The sequence below is a fragment of the Phialemonium atrogriseum genome (genome assembly GCF_030411735.1).
Source record: "Phialemonium atrogriseum strain 8032-3 unplaced genomic scaffold QBC33scaffold_4, whole genome shotgun sequence".
Classification (NCBI taxonomy): domain Eukaryota; kingdom Fungi; phylum Ascomycota; class Sordariomycetes; order Cephalothecales; family Cephalothecaceae; genus Phialemonium; species Phialemonium atrogriseum.
In genome coordinates, this window is record NW_026848141.1 from 195,979 (window position 1) to 207,632 (window position 11,654).

General features: G+C 56.4%; 4 protein-coding genes across 4 annotated transcripts; 2 read left to right on the plus strand and 2 right to left on the minus strand.

Moving 5' to 3' along the window:
* The first annotated feature begins 22 nt into the window (after positions 1–22).
* QBC33DRAFT_261854 (uncharacterized protein) lies at positions 23–3,608 on the plus strand. Its single transcript, XM_060423111.1, has 2 exons — positions 23–549; positions 609–3,608. Exons 1-2 carry the CDS (start codon positions 205–207, stop codon positions 3,522–3,524), a joined length of 3,261 nt encoding a protein of 1,086 aa, XP_060286540.1. The 5' UTR covers positions 23–204; the 3' UTR covers positions 3,525–3,608.
* On the minus strand, positions 3,608–5,096 carry QBC33DRAFT_261832 (2OG-Fe(II) oxygenase superfamily protein). The gene is made up of 5 exons (XM_060423110.1): positions 4,840–5,096; positions 4,659–4,772; positions 4,585–4,601; positions 4,377–4,527; positions 3,608–4,294 (listed from the first exon to the last, which is right to left on the minus strand). Exons 1-5 carry the CDS (start codon positions 5,005–5,007, stop codon positions 3,692–3,694), a joined length of 1,053 nt encoding a protein of 350 aa, XP_060286541.1. The 5' UTR covers positions 5,008–5,096; the 3' UTR covers positions 3,608–3,691.
* Positions 5,097–5,541: 445 nt separating this feature from the next.
* QBC33DRAFT_445339 (INO80 chromatin remodeling complex Ies1-like protein) lies at positions 5,542–7,798 on the plus strand (the record flags this gene model as incomplete). The annotated part of the gene is made up of 2 exons (XM_060424324.1): positions 5,542–6,055; positions 6,129–7,798. The coding sequence occupies 2 exons, from the start codon at positions 5,542–5,544 to the stop codon at positions 7,796–7,798; spliced, it is 2,184 nt and encodes a 727-aa protein (XP_060286542.1).
* A 428-nt stretch (positions 7,799–8,226) lies between these two features.
* On the minus strand, positions 8,227–11,532 carry QBC33DRAFT_485856 (secretory pathway Sec39). The gene is made up of 3 exons (XM_060425409.1): positions 9,902–11,532; positions 9,693–9,849; positions 8,227–9,639 (listed from the first exon to the last, which is right to left on the minus strand). The coding sequence occupies exons 1-3, from the start codon at positions 11,421–11,423 to the stop codon at positions 8,442–8,444; spliced, it is 2,877 nt and encodes a 958-aa protein (XP_060286543.1). The 5' UTR covers positions 11,424–11,532; the 3' UTR covers positions 8,227–8,441.
* Positions 11,533–11,654: the final 122 nt, after the last annotated feature.

The following is an 11,654-nucleotide window of genomic DNA, read 5'->3' on the forward strand; positions in this document are numbered from 1 at the left end:
TATAAGTGATTGACGCGCCTGAATTGTGTCCAGGACTAGGAAATAAGGCATCACAAGAGGCCAAGCGGCCATTGCTCGTTACCTTCTCTCAATTACCCTGCTGCCTGCTCATGGCCTTTGCCTTTTGAAAATCGCCACTCTTCGCTTCCTTGTGTATTCTTCTCTCTTGTTCATCATTTTCCCAATGGTTTTTCGTCTTTCAACATGCCCTTCCCTTTTGTCTATGTCTGTGATTTGTTACAACGGCTGGATGACAACCAGAGCGCCCGTTCTGGCCAGAGGAGTAATTCTAATATAGTGGAAGAGTGGTTCAGACTGCACCATAGTCTTCTCATTCGGGACGATTACAATGTTGGACCTCTCCTGTCGACCCTCCTTCCTGAGAAGAGGAGTGACCGGGTCTATAATATCCAGGCAAGGACACTCCAAAAACTGTTTGGCCGCGCATTACTCCTGGGTCGATCGAGATTGAAGGAGCTGGGCAGGTGGGAGGAGCCTGGATGTGGTGTGGATCTGGCTGATTGTATCGAGAGCATATTGCACACTACAGTAAGCCCCTATTATGCCCGACGAGCAGGAGTTACCAGGTCAGAACTAATGGCATTCAGCCAAACCCTTGGTCCATTGTCCAAACTACAGTCACGGTTGAGGAAATCGATGAGGTCCTACACAGGATCGCGTCAGGTTGTCGGTTTAGCTCGCCTTTGGTAAGGGCATCTGAGCCACCGTCCTCCTCAGCCAACCAATTGCTGGGACTCGGAGACTTGTACATGCGATTATCAGCCCGAGATGCCAAATGGCTGACTCGGCTCGTCCTGAAGAACTACCAACCCGTCGTTCTGGATCCGCTTACCGTCTACCGGGCTTGTCACCCACTGCTGCTGGTGATTCTCAAGGTTCAGGACGACTTTAGTATTGCGGCTCGGTTCTTGCAAAATTACCACCGAAGCAAGGGCGTGACCGGCGAGGTGCTTGACAGGAACGAGCTTGCCTGTCGTCTGAAGCCAACCCTCGGAGTCAAAGTGGGCCGACAAATGTGGCTGAAGGGTAGAAGCATCAAGCACTGCCTCGATATGAGCCATGGGAGGATGAGTTGCGAAGAGAAGGTCGACGGCGAGTACTGCCAGATACACATCGACCTAAGCAAAGGCCGAGACTGTATTCAGATCTTCTCGAAAAGTGGGAAAGACAGCACCAGAGACCGGGCAGGCTTGCACGAAGCCATCCGGACGTCCCTACAGATCGGGCAACCGTCTTGCCCGCTGAAGCATGGGTGCATCTTAGAGGGTGAACTTGTCGTGTATAGCGACAGGGACGACAAGATTCTGGACTTCCATAAGATCAGGAAGCATGTTTCAAGATCGGGAGCATTCCTGGGGACAGACAAAGACTCTCAGCCCCATAGTTGGGAGCATTTGATGATCGTTTACTTTGACGCCTTGATGATCGACGACCAGTCGCTCCTCGGTGTCAAACAGTCGGAACGATTCAAACGCCTTGGTCAGCTTATCGCTTGCAAGAAGGGGCGCTCCGCACTGGTGAAACGGCAGATTATCGACTGCAACGAACGTGATGCCGCCTCCAATCTGCGCCGCGCCTTCGCCAAATGTATCACAGCACGGGCTGAAGGGTTGGTGCTTAAAGCCGATGACCCCTACTTCGACTTTAGCACCTCCAGGCGACCCTATGGGTGCTGTTGCATCAAGCTTAAAAAAGAGTATGTCGGCAGCTTTGGAGACGTTGGCGATTTTGCCGTCGTCGGTGCCCGGTATGATGCTGTGGCGGCAAAGACTCTCGGGATATCCAACCTGAAGTGGACACATTTCTTCATCGGCTGCTTGGAGAATAAGGAAGAGGTTCAGCGGTGGGGCAGAATGCCGAGATTCACCGTCACAAATGTCGTGGAACTGAACGCGTCACAAATGAGGCTCTTCATCAGCCATGTCAACCCTAGATCCGTACCAGAATCTGAGAACGACGCGATTTCCCTCCGAGTTGCCCCCGGCATTGATAACGGAAAGCGCCCATCTGTCATATTCACAGAACCCCCGGTGTTCGACATTCGGTGCTTCTCCTTCGAGAAGGGAGGGAATACCGGTTTCTGGAGCTTGAGGTTTCCAATGGTTAACAAGGTCCACTGTGACAGGACGTATCGTGAGACGATATCATTTGCAGAACTTCAGGATATGGCAAAATCCGAAAAGGAGATGCCTCCTCCTGAAGACAGTCAGGAGCTTCTGGGATTCATTGCCGCTCTCGAACAGGCCGATCCCGGGGGTGTCCCGGTGGATGCGATGAGCAGCCAGTTGACGGCGTCAACGACTTCTACAGTGATGACTCCTTCCTCGTTTCATTCGTCTGGACCACGACATGTTGAAACTATGACGCTGCCATCTATTATGGAGAGCCACCCTACCTCTAAACTGCCGGCATCTCGACCATCTGCACATCCTTCTGTTGCCGAACCTTTAACTCCTCCGGTGTCATCAGCTGCTAAGCCTGTGGACATGGAAAAAGATATGGCAAAAAGCACGCCAAACAATCCCCAGACACCTCCACGTTTACGAAAGCGGCGGTCTGAACCTTCTCACAGCCCTCGTCAGCTAAAAGCCCAGAAATGTGTACCGGGCCCTCGTCTCATCTCTTCAAGTCCTCGAGAGAAAAGTTGCCTCCAGAGAACCACTCCACCGGGAAGTTCCCGCTCACACAGAAGAGCGCGAGAACCCCTGACAGACATCACCACGAGCTCCCAACCCTGCGAGAACACTACCAGTCCTCAGGTGACACGCTTAGCCGGAGTTCACTCGTTTTACGCGCCGTCAACGGAGAACCAGCCGCCGAGCTCCTCCTTCCCGGGCAATGCCTCCTCTGCACCTGTTTCTTTCTGTGCCACACCTGGAGCTCGGCCCCGATCGCCATCCGTGGAAATCCCAGACAGCCAGTCGTCAAACCAGGCGTCCGCGTCCACGTCCACGTCCACGGCAACCATACGATCTGCTAACTTCGATGGACTGACGGAATGTGTCTACTGCCCAGACACTTGCGCATTGACCGGCATCTCCTTCCTCCTAGCGCCATGTGTCTCACAAACCTCTTGGCTAACCGAAGATCTCCTGTCGTCCCATGGCGTTGGGGACTTTGTCTTGGACCCGAACGACTGGAAGAATGCCGCTTTCCCGCCGTCGACAGCAGACACTCTTCTCCCTGGGGGGTCCACCGCCGCCACGAGGAACGGGAACCCGGAGCAGCTGCCGGGCCGGAGGAAACCACGGCTGAAGAAAGTCGTGCTCGTGGAGTCTCGGAGGAAGGATGCCACCGACGCCTTCTTGCAGCGAATCGAGAGAGCGGGCCTCGAGCTTCGGAGGGGCAGGCGAGAGTACGTCCCGGTGTTTGACTGGAGGCTGCTCGAGGCCCTGACCAAGGGGGAGGCCGAGTGTAGCAGGAACGGTGACAAGCAGGACGCGCGTTTCGATATGAAGAGTTCGCAGAGCATTTGGAGAAAATATTGGATCGGGTTGGCATGAGGCTTTGCGGAGTTAATATGTGAATACTTGCATGTTTCTGTATATAGAAGTTGGATTGCATTGGGGTTTGCCGCTCTTGGACATGACGGAGCACGAAGCTGAGCTCTGTCTTATCGGCAATAGGCAATATAATCATAACATGCACCCTGTTTCCCAATTGCTCCACCCTAGTCCTTGTCGTTATACAGCTCCAGATAGCTAGCCCGCAACCTCATCTGCAAGTGCTCGTCCGCCGTCATCACCTTCCGCTCCGCATAGGGATTCCCCTCCGAGGACGCCCCCTTCGGCGCAGCAGCAGACCCCTTGACCCTCTCGCTCGGCACGGGAGTCAGCGCCGTCGAGCCGACGGGGTGGCAGAAGAAGGCCATGGAGTAGCGCGGCTCAGCGTCGGACTCGCCCTCGACGACGCCCTTGCCGGGGCCCGGGAACACGACGCGGTGCACGGTGCTCCGGAGCAGGCCGTTGGTCCAGTACGACAGCAGGTCGCCGATGTTGACCAGGATCGGCGGCGCCGGGTCGTCCTCGGTGCCCGGAGGGGATACCGGGACGGGCGCCCAGGTGCTGTCCCCGGTCAGGATCTCGAGACCCGCTTGGCCCTTGAGGCGGAACAGCATCGTCATGGAGCCGTAGTCCGAGTGGGCACCGGCGCGGACGTCTTCTCGGTCGGCGTCGGTGCTCGCTAGTGGCGGGTAGTGGAGGAAGCGGAGGGTCGTGCCTGATGGGCCCTTCTCCCGGAGGTGGGCGGCCGTGAAGAAGTCGGGGGGTTGGACCTGGACGGAGGGGTAAGTTCAGGCAACTCGGTCCCCTCATGTACCATACAGAGGTCGGATATCGGTGGCGTTAGGGGCTTACGTCAAGGCCAATTCCCAAAAGTGTGTTGAGCTTCAGACACATCTGGTAGCACAGATCCCGGAATGCGCTAATCTGGCTCTCATACGGTACCATTGTCGATGGCAGAGGCTGCTTAGCCTTGCCATCGATAAACTCGCCGAAGTTGAATGCCCTAGTCATGTAAGTTGACGCCTGTGGGAAGGTGGCAGCCAAACGAAGTAGAGCTTACTCCTTGTGATCACCCACCTGGTAGAATGGTCAGCTGCTAGGGATGGAGGGATATCTTGGCTATAGATTACTCACACGTTGATTCTTAGGGTCTAGAGTCTCATAATGCATGCCCGTCCAGCCCCGGTTGTTCTGCTGGATCTTGCATCGCTGCTTTTCTTCCAGGGGGGTTGCGAAGAGCTTCTTGGACTTGGCGAATGTTAATACATGGGCTGGAAAGGTTTCCGTGGATGGAAGGATGGATGGATGCATATACCAGGTTGAAGGCATTCTCTATGGCATCCACAGGGATATCCTTCCCTGTGTTCTTTATGTAGATAAAGCCATGTTCAATGGCTGCCTCGACAAGGTCCCTGGCAACTCGGGCTTGATCCTCTCCCTCTGCCGCAATATCTATCACTGGGATCTTTGCTACCTTTGTCATTGTTCACAAATCGGCACACAAAACGGAGGCAGGAGGGAATATAAGAGGGCTAAGAGCTTAATTGGTTCTACAAGACTATCTAGGTAGACATTTGGATTTTAGTCCATTGGGTTTGCTCCAGGTGGAGGGCGAGGATAGTTGCGGATCAAGCACAGAAACTCCGTGTGAAAATATGATAACACTGTGATTAGGCACGGTGGAAGTGGCATCGTGTTGCCGTGCCGTGAAGTGAATGTACACCTGTAGCTTCTGCCCCGAAACTTACCCTAGGCGACGGCTGCGCAGCCAGCTGCGTGAGTTTACATCTCCAAATCCAAGCCTACCACAATTTACTTTCCAACTTTATTGGCGGCATTTAAGCAGCTTAGCGATCCCTTTTACAACTCTCACCTGTTCCATCGCCACAACACGACGACAATCACGATCACGGAAAATAATGCGCCCTTGGAATCATTAACTGGGTCAAGCGCACGACAGTGAATATCGACGTGACAGTGGATCCAGTAGGTACTGCCGACTACTGATTTCACCGTCATGGCTGCCTCGCCCAGCTCAGCGGCTGCAATGTCAGACGCGGAGCCGCCCAGCTCTCCCGGGCACCTTGGAAAATCCTTCATGACAAATATGACGGAAGACGAAGACACCAGGATGGAAGATGCCACGATGGCAGATGCCACCCCAGACCCTTCCGAACGACTCCGAGGCCGAAGGGGAGCCAGAGACTCGATGGCTGCAAATGGTGGTTCTTTGATTGGCAAGATTAGGCACCTGAAGAAAGATGACGGGGAGCCACTCTGGCGAAAGGATATCCAATATGACTTCCTCAAGGCTGTCTTTGACGACGACCGAAAGGTTTTCACCAACAGCTATGAGGCAGAGACCATTGGCAAGCAATGCTTTGCCGACCTCTACATCGACACCATGTCCAGAAGCAGCAAGACCAGCAAGGTCCTTCGAGATAAGCTGCTTAGTGATCGCGATGCTGCGAAAGGAATGGCTATGGTCTGCCTTCTGGTCAATATCGGTCGTATGAACACGACCCTCAACTGTGAGCACCCCAGACACTTGGCCCACCTGACGCATGACATGACAGCTTTGCTAACCCCTCTATCTTCATTCAGTCTTCCCTGAGATGCGAGCTCAGCTCCGGACCTACCATGCCATCCCCTCACTCCAGGCTCACCAGGACCCCCATGCCTACAAGCAGCTACAAGATGCCCCCCGCTTGAAGTCCATCTTGAAAGGAGGGGCCGAAGACCGCCCCGAGCAGAATACCCTGGAAGCGATCAAGCAGAGCAATGTCCCACGTACCAACCCGGTCAACCTCCTCTTTGTCATTTGCCAGTCAGCGGCCAAAATTGCGGAGCTCCACTTCACTCCAGGTCGCGAATTCCATGACTTGATTATGAAGACCAACCTGACCAGCCACAGCCGAGCTAGAGCTTTTCTCTGGATTATGTGGTTTTACCTCGAGTCCGATTTCACCGAGGAAGGCTGCGAAGAAAATCCTTTTGGCCCCGGCGTGGACTACGGAGTTGACGTTGCGAATCAAGGCGTTCCGATGCTCGAAGAGATGGACGAGGAAGAAGAAGCCAAGGAAAACGTCGATACCCAAGAGGAGATTGACTTTGGCCTTGCGAAGCAGAAGATGCGGGCCAAGATCATCGCAGCCGACCAACAGTACATGGTCGACAATCAGAGCAAGCGCGGTGGCCGCGGTGGACGCCTGTTCCCGGCGGGGGCTGGGGCTGGGGCTGGGGATGAAGTCGGTCCCACCACGGGCATTTTGCCGCGTATCCGACCCTCGAAGCACGAGAGCGATATGGACAGTGTTAGATCCACTCCACCTCCTCGGGCCCTGGGTGCCAGACAAAGCGCTGCCCATGGCAGCACAGGACGGAGAGCCCCTGCGGCCCTCAAATACCACGTCTTCGAGGGATCGTCTCCTGCGGGCGGACAGGCCATTGAGGGTATCGCCCCGCGTAAGCCGCGGCCGCCTACCGCTCACCAGATTGCTGTGGAGCGGAATAGATCGCAACGCGTCGAGTATATCCTCGACAGAGGCGTTAGAAAGGCCCACCACAAGGCGCGAAAGCAACGGAAGACGGACGGCGCCATCATTCGTGCCTTGAATCGTCTGAAGGAAATCTCAGATCCCTTCGAAGATAGTGAAGGCGAGGATCATGTCAACACCAACAGACTCCTTCTCAGCGGCTATAACGGGGACCAGAACAAGGGAGCCTTTCGCGAGAAGGGTTTTGGGGGACTATGTTTGCTCAACAGCGAGGAAGACGACTTTGGCGAGGAGTTCAGCTCTTATGCTACCGCCTTGAAGCGCGCCCATCGACGTCTTACCCGATGGGATAACCACGACGGCGATGATTTGGGCGTCGTTGCTCCCGTGAAGAAACGGAAGCTGAACGGTGTCGATCATGGCGACGAAGACGACATGATGGAGGTCGATGGATCTCCCACCAAGGAACCCATTGATCCGGCAGAGACAGAGGACGAGGCCGAGATGGTGCTGCGTCAGAGCGCGGCCCGGCGACCTCGCGCCCGGACCAACGGCGCGCGCCGCCGAACCAACGGCAATGGCAACGTCGACATGGAAGACAACGACGATCTCGACGACGTCGACAAGGAGTTGATGGACGAGGGAGACGGCGACGGAGAAGGCGAGGCCCACGAGGGCGGCGCCGACGGCGCAGCAGACAAGGACCAAGACGAAGACGAGCTAGATGACGTCGACAAGACTCTGCTGGGTTTGGACGGCGAGTCGGACTCCGATTAGTATTCAGTTAACAGCGATGTCGCCGGTCTCGATCGGATTGAGCTGGCTCTGCTGGGCATGACCGAGGACTCGGATCCCGAGTGGGAGCCGCCGACATATGTCCCGGTGGCCCATTCGGACGAGGAGAGTGTTAGGAATGCGCGCTCCAACGCGCCCTCTCCTCCCCCGACCCCTTCGCCCCTCTGCGACGGTAGTGCGTGAGGGAACCCCAGTCTTGCTCTCGAAGATGCACATTCTGTATGAGACTCATGTGCGACAGTGGCCTTTTTGCTTTAATTCGGAGATTTGCGACTTGCCCGGCGTGGCATCATTTCAAGGCAGAGGGGTCTTGTTTGATTATTCCTGTATCACTAGATTGAGAGGGCTAAATGGTTTCGGAAAACAAGGGGTTTCGGGCTTCAAGTGGATAAACTTGAGGGATGGAGGAGTTTACGGTTGTCAGTGTATGTACTATTACGTGTGGCCGCTACGTAGCTGTGCCAAAAGACCATAGGCATTTGGTAGGGAAGAAATGGTCATAACATGGCCCCATGGGCCTGACATTCACGCACACACACACAGCCGCTTCACGCAAGCCCAGTGCATACATAGTATACAACGATTTCTGCTCCTTGAACTCCTGCCCCCCACCACCCCGACCTCCTCACTCGCTATCATGCCGTTCAGAAGGCGTAGGCCCGGCATTGATAAGCCATCCCACGCCAGACACCAGCGTGCCCATCGCCGCCTCCCGCAGCTGGTCCCTCTTCCTCGCCCGCTTCGGGCCGCCGTCCTCCCCATCGCCCTCCAACTCCCCGCTGCTCGCCATCGCAGACCCCTCGTCGCCCCCCTTACCCGCTCCCCCGCCGCCGGTGTGCCGCAGGCCAGACAGCGCCGTCAGGTTCCGCTGCGCGGAGCGCACGCTCGCCCGCGACAGGTCGAACAGCGACATGGGTGCCTCCTCGGCCTGCTGCTGCCGGGAGGACGACGACGACGACGACGGGCCCCCCCGCGGGCCACCGCCCGGCGGTCGGTGTTCGACGCCGAAGCCCCCGGGCATGGGCGTGGCGCCACCGGGGAGGAGGAGGCCGTCGCCGGCGGCGTCCCAGGCGCGCTCGCGCTCGGCGTCGGCCTTGACGGCGGCGTCGAGTTCCTCCTCGCAGCGGCGGAAGGCGTTGACGATCTCCTGCAGGGTCGGGGCGGGCGCGGCGCGCAGGGCGGCGGCGAGGCACTCGGCGCGCTGCTCCAGGTGGCGTATGTCCGGGTTGGCGCTGGCGGTGCCGAGGTGCGTGGGCCGCAGGGTCCGCGCCGTGCGGCGGTACTTGCCCGCCTGCAGAGCCGCCTTCCACGAGTAGTCGTCGGCGATACGGGCTGGGGGCGAGGCCGTCGGGCCTGGGCCGCGTTGGCTTGTTCGCCGGGGTGGTGCTCGGGCGGGCTCGTTGATGGCTGAGAGGCGCCCGACGACGTACGAGTATGCTGTTTCGAAGTCGTCCTCCGATAGCGCGGCGTCGATACACATCGCCGTTACGCGCCTCTCGGCGATGGAAAGGTCGTCGGTTTGTTCCTCGGCCGTGGGCGTACCTTGCCGCGGCTTGTCACGGACTGTCAGGCCCGCTTCGACCAGGTAGGTGCCGAGGTCGACGAGGTCTTGTATCCTCGTGTAGCTCTTGGGGTTTTGCTCCAGAATCTTGCCGATGATGGATATCGGGTCTGCGTGGACGCGCAGCACTACGGGGGTAAATGGTTCACCTTGTTTCAACACCAACCGGTACTCGCCCAGTGAATGCGTCGCCTTCAACAGCGCCTCTATCCGCCGGGTGGCTGGGAGAGATTTCTCGATGGTCTGAGGGAATGCCTTGATCCTGCCAAGTATGAGCATGCATGATTAGGGGAATAAGCAGGGACGGGTTCGTACATGTCATCGCATTTTTTCAGACCGCCTCTCGTTCGATTTGGATTCGAGGCATTGTCAAAGGCATTTAGGGCAGCAGCGAATATGGTATCCTGCAATACCTTTTTTGGCAAGGGCAGATCTGGAGAATCCTCATAGAGCGATCTCGCGAGCGAATACCCTGAAATCTGTCAGTTGTGAGATTGGCCCATGATGCAACACCTTCAACATACGTGTGTTGGCCAACAGAGCCTTTAGTATCTCGACTTCCAGGAACTCCTTTTTCAATTGGCCGAAAACGCCCTTAACTTGGTATTCAGGGGAGGGCGAGTCCTCCTCCGACCCCCAGTCCCTCAGCCAGAGAACTTCGTTCCTCGCCTTAATCCAGTACTTATCGTCGCTTTTAGAGCCATTGCCCCCAATGTTGTGAATAAGTTTGACGGCTTCAGCTTTCTGTTCACGCTCATCCTGGAGCAAAGCCAGTTCGCCCGCTCTCCTGACCGTGCAAGGAGAGCCAGAACGTGTCAGGAAGAAGGCGCTCAGAATGAGGCCATGGAGCAACTGTGTTGCCGGCTTGGTAGGAGACGTGAGGATATTGGACTCGCCGAGTAAGTCATTGCGAAGGTATGTCGCATTTCTGGCAGATAATACATGGCCTATATCTTGGCCAAGGATTGGCGATAACATTGATGCGGCGCTCTGCAACGGTGGTGTTGGGTCCTGATCAAGGAGCTTGACAACTTTGGTAACAATGGTATGCGCCCCTGATAAGGCCTCTATAGAGGCTTCTGGAATGAGATACGCTGATGCCAGTGCCGCACGAGCATAAGTTCTCGCCAGGTGTTCTTGCTCCTGGTCATTCAGCCACATCACTCCGTACCCGCCCAAGTCGGCATCACGAGGTCCATCCCACTGGTCCACAGCGCAGACAGCAACCCTCCATGATTTCGAGGCTTGCATGGTGAGCCATTCGAGGACTTGCTCCCAACCAGGGCAAAGGCTGCCCTCTGTGCTGGAGGCTCCCGCGGTCGTGCTGCTAGCTCGACGCCCACGTTCCCCCGCCCTCGATTTCCAATGTTTTTCATTATAAAGCCATGGCCCAACCAGCCCGCGAAGGTCTCGACCGATTGTGACGTAGTCATCCCCCCTGGTCCCGGTTTCCGAGAGGAGGAGACTCACGGCGGCTCGGTCGGGGAAATGCTCGAACGCAGAGAGAGTTTGCGGGATTGGCTGCGCCGGGTAGTATTCGCAATTCCGTCGCAGAAGCGGTAATATCGCAGAGATCATCAAAGAACGGATACACGGTGAATGGTCCAAGAAAGGGACGAGGAGCCCAGGCAACTCGTCGAGCAGCCCTGCTTCATCGTCGACTTTGTATGCTCGCCTAATAAGGAATAGTGTCGTGAAATCTTCAGACGCGTCCGGGGGTGCGTCCGGCCATGATAGAGGGAGTAGGTGAAGCTTCCGAACTTTCCTAGCAGCTTCCTCGTCGCTCAACTTCTCGACGGCGGCGTAGTCGATGTCTACATCTTTCCCATGGTATACGCCTTCTTCGACCTCTTCGATGAAACTAACGTAGTGTTCCGACTGTAATGTCTCGGGCAGGTAAGTCAGGAGAATGCGTAGGAGGACGTCTTTCCGGAGGACAGAGCCATGCTGGGCTGCTAGATATGACAAGCTGTCAATGTCGGCCTTGGCAGCGAGCTCAACGGCGACTAGGAGGACCTTTGGCGCCGACAGAACTAGCGCCGCCATGCTGTATATTCCGATTCAATCAGGAGGCACGGCTGCGTCGTCGATCGGAGACAAGAAACTCCCAATTCGACATCTTTCTTGGTCGAGCTTGGGTGTCATGGGTGGCCAGGTCCAAGCCAGCTTGCTCCTACCAGCCAAGCATCGCCCCCGGCTCTGTGGCGCAGGTTATGTGGCTGAAGCGGAATGGTTTCCTTGTCGATTATTAGGTAAGCGAATTAGAGTCTCCAGACT

What these genes read in the sequence shown, in the direction of transcription:
- QBC33DRAFT_261854 (XM_060423111.1), top strand. Translation starts at nt 205, where the DNA reads ATGCCCTTCCCTTTTGTCTATGTCTGTGATTTGTTACAACGGCTGGAT. An exon ending in AGAGCATATTGCACACTACA is followed by an intron (nt 550 to 608) that starts GTAAGCCCCTAT and finishes AATGGCATTCAG; the next exon opens with CCAAACCCTTGGTCCATTGT.
- QBC33DRAFT_261832 (XM_060423110.1), bottom strand. Translation starts at nt 5,007, where the DNA reads ATGACAAAGGTAGCAAAGATCCCAGTGATAGATATTGCGGCAGAGGGA. An exon ending in TAGAGAATGCCTTCAACCTG is followed by an intron (nt 4,773 to 4,839) that starts GTATATGCATCC and finishes ACATTCGCCAAG; the next exon opens with TCCAAGAAGCTCTTCGCAAC. An exon ending in TTTTGGGAATTGGCCTTGAC is followed by an intron (nt 4,295 to 4,376) that starts GTAAGCCCCTAA and finishes CCCTCCGTCCAG; the next exon opens with GTCCAACCCCCCGACTTCTT.
- QBC33DRAFT_485856 (XM_060425409.1), bottom strand. Translation starts at nt 11,423, where the DNA reads ATGGCGGCGCTAGTTCTGTCGGCGCCAAAGGTCCTCCTAGTCGCCGTT. An exon ending in GGCTCTGTTGGCCAACACAC is followed by an intron (nt 9,850 to 9,901) that starts GTATGTTGAAGG and finishes GACAGATTTCAG; the next exon opens with GGTATTCGCTCGCGAGATCG. An exon ending in CTGAAAAAATGCGATGACAT is followed by an intron (nt 9,640 to 9,692) that starts GTACGAACCCGT and finishes CATACTTGGCAG; the next exon opens with GATCAAGGCATTCCCTCAGA.